This window comes from Nothoprocta perdicaria, unplaced genomic scaffold (genome assembly GCF_003342845.1).
Source record: "Nothoprocta perdicaria isolate Ctin4 unplaced genomic scaffold, notPer1 scaffold_23, whole genome shotgun sequence".
In the NCBI taxonomy this organism is placed as follows: Eukaryota; Metazoa; Chordata; class Aves; order Tinamiformes; family Tinamidae; genus Nothoprocta; species Nothoprocta perdicaria.
This window is the reverse complement of record NW_020455455.1, coordinates 3,407,199-3,416,286: the sequence shown is the minus strand read 5'-3', so window position 1 is coordinate 3,416,286 and position 9,088 is coordinate 3,407,199. Positions and strand designations below refer to the sequence as shown.

Sequence of the window (9,088 nt, the reverse complement as noted above, 5' to 3'; positions counted from 1 at the left end):
CTTCTTTGGAGATCTTTAAAACCCGCTTGGATGCAGCCCTGTGCCACGTGCTCTAGGTGACCCTGCGTGAGCAGGGGGGTTGGACTCGATGACCTCTGAGGTCCCTTCCAACCTTCGGCATTCTATGATTCTATGATCTTTTGCTCTGCAAAACTGCTCACGTGCAAGACTGAGTACTTCTATTTCCATGCAGGGCAGACCTTCAGGATTTGAAGATGGGTTGTCTTGTCATTCATGAACAAAAGAGTTCATGAATGTCTCTTCATACAGGAATGTCATTCATTCATACAAGAAAAGTAAAAAAGTTTTCAAAAATACACACATACCATATGAATATGACTTTTTTTGCATTCTCCTTTGATGCTTCTTAAGTTGAGCATCTCTGAAAATGTCCTGGTCTCATTAGCAGTGGATTTGATCTCCTTTAGTACCTTCTGTGTTATCAAATAATTCTGTAAGGTGTAAGATCGTGTTTTCATAACAGCACATGGAAATATGAAAACATATAACAGATTGATACACATTTRCAATGTAGACAGGCTGAACTGGTGCATACTTATGTGAATAGCACATTTCATTCACTCTTTTCCTAAAATGTTGCATTTACCAGATACAACAAACTCAAAGAAAAGAAGACAAAATTTCTGGAGAACATTGCAGTCTATGGAGATGCTTTCCTTTTGTTGCCAGCATTTTCCTTCAGAAGCAACACAGCCACTTCTTTTAAAGTATATCAAACTCTGAAGGAGTTYAAAGCAACACAGAGGGCAATATTTTTTCACCCCACTTACCTGAAAAGTCTTGCCCAGTTCTGGAGAACTAAGGGAGTGAAAGCCTACCGACTCTCGTCTGGTTTTATGATCATGAGTGCTGCTCTTGAGCTSTGTGAGAATGTGAAGGTCTATGGCTTCTGGCCTTTCTCCAAATCCACAGAGAAGATGCCCATTAGCCACCACTATTACGACAACCAGCTGCCTAAACCGGGCTTTCACGCGATGCCCAAAGAATACAACCAGATCCTTCAGCTTCATGGCAAGGGCATTTTGAAGTTGCAGTTTGGTAAATGTGAATCAGAATAAAAAGGTGAGTCACCTTCACTATTTATTTATTTATTTATTTATTTATTTATTTATTTATTTATTTATTTATTGCAAACAGTTTGGGTCTGTTCTTCCTTACAGAGACATTTCTTCCATAAAATGAGGGAAAGTTGTGTTGATAAATAAGTGAAAGACGGAGTTTACTGAATAAATATGAAGTATCACAGAGTTGGAGGGGTCTAATTGTTGACTTTAGACGGAGGGTATAGCAGATCATGTGTGATTKCCATAACTCATAGCCAGTTAGTAGTGTCTCCTCATCCCAGGTGCATTTCTCACGCAGCCTGTGTCTGGCTGGGTATCAGATCCCATGCATCAGCTGCCTGTGTGAACTGCTTTATTGGAGGTGATCACAGCCTGGGGTCTACCAGAGAAGGAGCTGGTCCTAGCACAGCTGCAGCCTTTCCAGGCGTGTGCAGAGGCCAAGGTAAGGAGTCAGATTGCCCCACGAGGAAGTGTCGTGGACAGGCGGCCGTGTCCCCTTCGSTGGCACGGGGTAGGGTTCAAAGAGCAGCTGGGGCACCGGCAGCAGCGGGAAGCTGCCCTGCCCTGCAGCAGGTTTTGCTGAGCACTTTGCCCAGAGGCAGCCCAGAAGCTGGGCAATTGCAGCATCAAGTGTCTTTCCCTCTGCCTCATCCCTTCACACTCTCCCACCCTCCTTCTGTGGATGCCTCAAGGAAGGGCAGCCCCTGACCTTGAGCCAACGCACCGGGTTCAGATCACGGGCGACTTTGGAAGGGCTGCTCTGCATGTTTTCCAGCTCCACTTGCCTTGTTGGCAAAATAAGACCTGTTCGTGTGGGTAGTTATTAATCTTCTAAGATAACTGAGAAAGTCCCACTTGGAAATACTGCCCTCAGATTTGCCTTCCAGAGCGCTGTGTTTCCAGGGAGTGCAAGTTAATGTACTGCTATTGTACAGTGCTTTAACTGGACTGATGTAATTCTATATTTCTTAAGTTAGATATATAAAAATAGCATCTGCTTGCTCAAGCCTGAATTTTTAAGTTCAAAAGCTAAGAAGGGTTTTTCTTCTGGTTAAGTTATAATGTGAATTTGAAAGTAGCCTTTGATGGTATTTAAAAAAGTTGCCGTCAAAGATGCATTTCATAGTTGATTCATGATCAGGAACTGAATATTTATAAACTATCAGATTGCCAATGTCAAGAAGACACAGTTTTGCTCAGTTTCCTTTTCAAGAAATAGATAAGGAAACTGCTTACAAGTATTATTAAAATATATAGAAATACAGAAATTATAGAAAGCAAAGCTGCAAGGGATATAGGGGCCATTTAGTGAATCCATTCCCCCTAGTGTATGAGCCTGTAGTCTAAGAGATTACATGGAAGGAAGTGTAGGTGTATACAGTTTCATGTGGCTAACTTTTGCTTTTTTCCCCCATTTAAAAGGTTTTATTGCATTGGAAAGGTTAAGAAATACATAATGTATTTCTTGCTAGTATRCTTAGCCGCTAAGCTGTTTGCATCCTGCAGTTTCCCTTGTATTTATTCTTCCTGGAATATTAATCCCTGGGGTTGAACCATGTAATTTTAATTGTAGTAACTACATTAGCTAAGAAAATGAAAACAACCCGTTATGATTTTTTCATCCAGAAAGAGGCAGATAGAAGCCACAAAAATGTTTAAGCATCTGTATGGGTTAATTAAATGCTGTCCSTGCTTGCCAGACTGAAAATCACTTGTGTGGCCAAATTTGCAAAGTAAGCTGCAAAGGAGAAAAGAAAAACAAGTAGAAGGATAACTTGTGCCCTAACACTTTTTGCTACTATGTAAATCACTTAGATTTAAGGGAAAAAAATGACCTTTTAAGAAGAAAGAAATGAAATGCTTCCAATGTGAACTACYRTTCTCCTATAATTATTAGCTATTAAAGGTAATTGAAATTCTATAATAGATATATTTCAGCACAGATGGCCCTTTAAAATAAATACCAATCTCATTTTTCTTCTAAATTTCCTGTTTCGGTTTTCCTGTCCGTCCCCCTCCCGCGGTGCTTGGCTGGCTTAGGAAGGTTCCTTCCACCCCCAGGTGCCCGCGGAAGTCTCGGGCAGGGCTTTCTGCACACACRGCTGCTCCCCAGAGTTTGCTGCTGTAGATAAGGGGTGAATGAGGCTGATGTGCTGCAAACAGCTACGGGCTGTGGGCCCTGCAACACCACGGGGAGAGCATCCCTGCCTCCTTGTGATGCATTTTGCTCCTAAACTCCATCCATACCACCCGAGAGGTGACTTGTGCTCCATGGGGACAGGGAGTTGTCAGAAGTGGGAGTCCCTCAGAACTGGTTCTGCACAAGGTGGAAAACTCCATCTGCCTTAATGTCCACTCACACGAGGTGAGGATGGGGCTCAGCAGAGACACAGCTCCCAGAGCAGATGCTCTCCTATCAGAGAGCATGAGTGAGAATATGAGGCATCAGCAAAACCTGGAAATAGAATAATAATCTATATTATTTTGTATTAAATTACAGAATCATTTCTGCGATGGCCCTGCAGCTGAAGGAAGTCTTGTTTGCTCATTGCTTTAACCTGATAAGCCTGAAAGTCATGCTATTAGCTTCAAGCAAACATAGACTCGAGGAGGGGAAATGGCCTGACTCCTATTTAAAAATAGACAGAAAAAAAAAATGATTAGAAAAATTGTCAGATGATAAATTAATCAGACAGCAAAAATCTGATTGCCCAGAAGCCTGCTTGAAATGCAAATATTTTTCTGCCAAGAAAGGATCCGGTTTCATGCCTGCTAGGAGGAGACAGCAGGGAGGATGAGGATGCCCTACTGTGCCCTGCAGCCCAACGGGGCTCCGAAGCCCATGGAAAGGGAGCCGAGAGAGGCGGAGGAGCAGGACAGGAGCTCCACAGATGTGGAGAAGGGGCTGCTCAAGCTCAGCCCGTGGGTTACCCGCAGGGCAAAGCTGGCCCCGAGCTTTTAGCCAAAAGGGCCCCACGGCTGGCAGAAGAGAAGCTGTGCAGCTCCCTGCCAAGGCATTGCTGGCTGCAGGGCTCCGCAGGGAGCAGCTGGATGCATCTCTGCCTGCTCAGGGACTCCTGTCAAGGAGAATTGTGTTGTTCCTAACTCTATCAGCATATCCTTTTTTTTTTTTTTTTTTTTCTATTGGAAATTGCTGGCAGACCAAGTAAGTTATTTAGAGTAATAGGGCACCTACAGGAGCTTAAGGCTCCTAGAATTCCCTTGTGCCTGTGGTGTCGCACTGTAGCTGCAGCAATACCTGCTGCCCCCCAGTTTACCTTTAATTACCTGGAGAAAGATGACACAACATGTTGAAAATAAGAACATTCTGCATTGCTGTCTGACAGTGAAATTTCAGCCTGTTCTTGACTTGGACCAATATTATCCAGCCCAAAATTACTTAGATTTATACAATATTGAAAGAAGGATCTTTTTTAGTACATGTGTAATATAGCTCTTAAGCATACACTTCTCTTTGCTCATGTGTTCAACTACTGAACTAAGTGTAGGTGTTGAGAAAATCAGAGAAAAAAACCAGTGGAGTTAAGCTGCTTCTGTTTAGATAAAAATTCCCAAAATAGAAAAAGTCTTTTAAATTTTAAATCAAATGAAAAACATTTGCAGCTGATTTTTTTCCCCAAGAAGGAATTAGCCAACTGAAGAAGCAGAAGCATTTCATTCCCTAGATGTTTTAGCACGTGATTATGATAATCTAATATATTTATATTCAGATGTCCCATCCAGATGCTGGTTAGATCCAGCCTTGTTTAGCTTAGGAAAACTGAAGAGGACGGTGCAGGTGGAGTAAGTATGAGCAGTTTTGGGGTATCCAATGGAGGAGTCYTCCTTACAAAGAGCAGATACTCCAGCTAGACCAGGCAGTGCCAGTCCTGCCACCCTGGAGAATTCTGTGTGCCTGTGTAAGAAATGGCACAGAAACACTGTGGTCTGAAATGAGGCTGAAAAGCAGATGCAGAAGGAGAAACACGTACACAAAGGGCTAAGCTACTGTTTTATTTTGAATATGACAAGCAGTTTTGCTATTACACGAGAAACACCAATAACGTGTTTTGTTGTTTTAATTTCAGGGTGACGATTGGAAGGAGAGAATTTGAGATTTGAATCCCAGCTGTTTGGCGTTGAGTTTGATCCGATGTGATTTTTTGAGCGTTAAACTGCATTATCATGACAGAGGAATATTTTACATTTGGGAAGAAAATGAGATGATTTTTGACATAGTGATTGCTACATTTCGGAATCTTGACTGATCTTTTTTTTTAATGAAAAATAACATATATTTGGGAAATTTTAAAACTCCTGACTATTGGTTTAATCATAGCAAAGCACAATCTCAAGATGGTGGCAATAGGTGACATTCATTATGTTTTACTTCTTAAATTATAATCTTTTGTTTACAATATTTTGACATAAAATCTCTATTTTTGTTAACATCATGTAATACAGGCAAGAGTCACTTACGTGGTAGCTGTATAAGCCAGGAGTGAACGTTTTCAGTTAAATTCTTGATCTATAACCACTAAGGTTTGCCTGCATGAGAAAGGTGGTGAAAGACCTATAGCCGAGTGATTAACTCAGAGCTAAATCATTTTTTAGTTTGTCTCGGGGGACATTGATGAAAAAATCCCCCAGGTTAGTGAAATATTTTATGTACTCTAAGTTGATGGCAAATAGATAACACTGTGGATTTAAATGGGATCACTCATGTTTATTTTGTGACCAAGTGTTGCCAGGAGCAGGGTTTATTTTTAAACCCTTTTTATTGGCTGTGTTGCTGTCTAAGGTCCAGGTGAGCTCCAAGGGAGAACACTGAGAGTCACTTTATCGTATGAGGAGAGACCGAGTGAGCTGGGCCTATTTTCAATGGAGAAGAGGAGGCCGAGAGGGGATCTGATTAATATATATAAGTACATGAAGGGGGAATGTAGGGAGGAAGGAGCCAAGCTCTTCTCAGCGGTGGACAGTGACAGGACAAGGGGTAATGGGTGTAAGTGGCAACACAGGCAGTTCCATCTCCAGGTGAGGAAGAACTTCTTTGCTGTGAGGGTGACAGAGCCCTGGCMCAGGCTGCCCAGGGAGGCTGTGGAGTCTCCTTCTCTGGAGATCTTCCAAACCCGCCTGGATGCCGCCCCGTGCTCTGGGTGTCCCTGCTGGAACAGGGGGTTGGACTAGATGATCTCTAGAGGTCCCTCCCAACCTCAACCAGTCTGTGATTCTGTGGTTCTGTAAGCTAGGCTCTGTGCTGCCGATCCCAGAGTCCCAGCAGGGCGTGAGTTTGCAGTCATGTCTCCCATCCCAGGGCCATATCTCCGCCTGCATGTAGGCTGGACCAAGCACCAGCTAAATGGAACTATGTCCTCCCTGTCCTTTTTCCTATTTCTCACCTGACATGGCAGCTATGGATATGTGACTGCAGATAAGGAAACTGCATTAAGCATTATTAGAAGACAGTTCCTCTTATAATCAGCTCCAAACTCCTCTCCCGCACCAGAGCATATGATAAAAGAACCTTTGGTCACTTAAACCTTATGTGATTCTAGTGCTTAAAGTTTCCATATATTCCTGTAATACCCATGGAGCAACATACTGCGACAGGAGACAATGAAATACCAGCCCCAATGGAAATAATCACATTAACATTTATGGAAGGGCATGCAGTTATCCCCCTAGCTATGGTTGCCTCTATATTATTGCACATATATTTTATTGCAGAACCCCCCAAATTATAATAACCAGTTTCTGTTATAAAAAGAATTTTGGTGTTGTTTTTGGGTGTGTTGAAGTTGAATGAGCAGTGCAAAGATGGAATGTCCTTTTTACCCTTCTTGTATAGGCAGATAAAATATCACATATTTTGTTTACTAAAAGTCATTTTATCACTGTAGCAATAAAKCCCCACTCAGCTGAAGTTTAAAGAGCATTCAATATTCCCATCATTGAAGACAGCTTGTTGAAAAAATATCTTAATTAAATGAATTGGACCTTATAAAATAGATTGCTAAACTGCTACTTTATAAGAGTATTTCTATATTGCTGTAACATTTGAAAGCTTATCTTGTAGCAGTCTTATAGTCATATAAATMATCCTAAAAATATTAGCCTCAATCATTATGATTCCAGGTCTGTTACTTCAGCATTTTGATCCATTTCCAAGATAAGGGTATCAGAATCCAATACTACTCCTAACCAAGAAAAACTCTCCATAAATCCTGGCCGTATAAACTAGCAATAAAGTCAGTTTGATGTCAAATACAGTTCGAATAAAGTAGATGATGCTTTGAATGATTAGATGCTACCACTAAGAGAAGAGAAGGTCTTTGAGGGCTTTGGGCAGAAAGACAGAGCTCCTTGTGCTGCCTGCAGCGCGGTGGGAGCCCTGGTTCAGCCGGGACGGGAAGGACATTGGGCAGGTGAGAGCCTCCAACCACATCCCAATTGCAAAGCAAAGACACATTTGCACCAAAACCAGCCCATGCCACAGGATACATCTCTAATACAGCCTGCTCYTRGTCTACATTCCATTACATACATTAGCCCCTYGTAGCTGGAAACTCTGTGAAGGGATGTCCTTGTCCTTTGGTGGTACAAACACGCAGTACAAACACTTCATGCTTCATCCAAAGACAAAACCGTGTTCAGGCAGGGACTGCAACTTAGTCCAGCTTTAGACCAATATAGTGCAATGAGATAATTGTGCAGTGCTTCTTCCTTCTCACTGTGTTTTCTTCAGCTCATGGCATATTACCTCAGTGGGCTTGTGACATAAGGGTCTACATAAATATTTTTCAGTCCCTCCCCTAGCCATTTATTTTATTCCGTCCTGGCTAGCCTCGCCTTCAAAAGCTCAGCCTAGAGAAAAATTAATGCCCTATGATTTTCATTTTACTTACAAGTGAACAGCCTGGGGAGTAAAGACTGAATTAATCTTTCCAGGAAATTTCCAGTTGCCCTTTTAATTCCTCTTACAGCTGACTCAGGAAAATTCAATTTTCTTTTGCATTGTCCCATAGAGTTATGTGCTGGAGTCTTGGACTGTCTCTATAGCACTGACTTAAACAGGGCTGGATGGTGCCCCCAAGGTGTTGCCACTTGCTCATCTGTGCTGTGAAGCCACCAGGAGGTTCCYGGCAGGCGTTAGACCCCTGCCTACCAGCCCCGCAGGCAACGTGCAGCAGAGCTTGGGAGTTAACCTGCCTGGGCCCCATTCGCAGTAAGCAGTTTTGGGGTTAAAACCATAGCATTATCTCAGTGAATAAACATATAGACTGCATCATAGTTCACACCATGGCGAACTGAAGTGACTGCGTGTCTGGACTATTTCTGTGCAGCTGTGTTGCTTATAGCATATATTAATAGCAAGAAAGTTTGTTGGGATGTGTTTTAGAGAGCATTAGCTGAAAACAAGGAATCTATTCTAGTTTCCTTGATAATAAACTGCTTAACTATAGGAGTTTGGTGTGTAAATCACAAACGAGAGCAAATAGCTCTGTGACATGAACAGAAATGTTTTAATGCTGTATTTCAGAGAAATTTAAACTTGCTTTTGACTTGAAGACTGATCTTTATGCTCTTAAAGCTCTCTGAGGTTTATGTGGTGCACAGGATTGACAAGAAATACAGGGATAAGTTGTGCTTTCCTGCCCCTTCCTACAAATAGTCTCAATTCCTCATAGTATAAAAACTATGCTCTTTTAGACTGTAATTAAGAAGCTCTTTTTAATGTAGTTTCTCAGTTCTTGCTCCAGCCAGGGAGTTGTGTGGTGTCAGTTGCATCCCTTTCCCTTTGCAGATCTGGTGCTTGATTTTGTTGTTATTGCTGCTGTGTGCTTGGTTCTTGTTAATTTGAGCTGGGCTGGGCACGCTAGTATCAGCGCTGCTGTGTGGCAGGGTGCAGTTGGCTTGAGCAAGACGTGCTGAATTATTGCAGTCACCGTGGCAAACCTTCTCTGATAGCTGAATAAAATGTTTCTGGTTTATTTGACATC

General features: G+C 42.2%; 1 protein-coding gene across 1 annotated transcript in view; it reads left to right on the top strand.

Annotated features, from left to right (window-relative positions):
- Nucleotides 1–5,928, top strand: part of ST8SIA6 (ST8 alpha-N-acetyl-neuraminide alpha-2,8-sialyltransferase 6) — a 25,967-nt gene extending 20,039 nt beyond the window's left edge. Inside the window, exons 6-7 of the mRNA XM_026039383.1 lie at nt 611–1,083; nt 5,174–5,928. Of these exons, the coding sequence (XP_025895168.1) occupies nt 611–1,079 (469 nt within the window). The 3' untranslated portion in view covers nt 1,080–1,083; nt 5,174–5,928. The remainder of the gene's footprint in view (nt 1–610; nt 1,084–5,173) is intronic.
- The last annotated feature ends 3,160 nt before the right edge of the window (nt 5,929–9,088 follow it).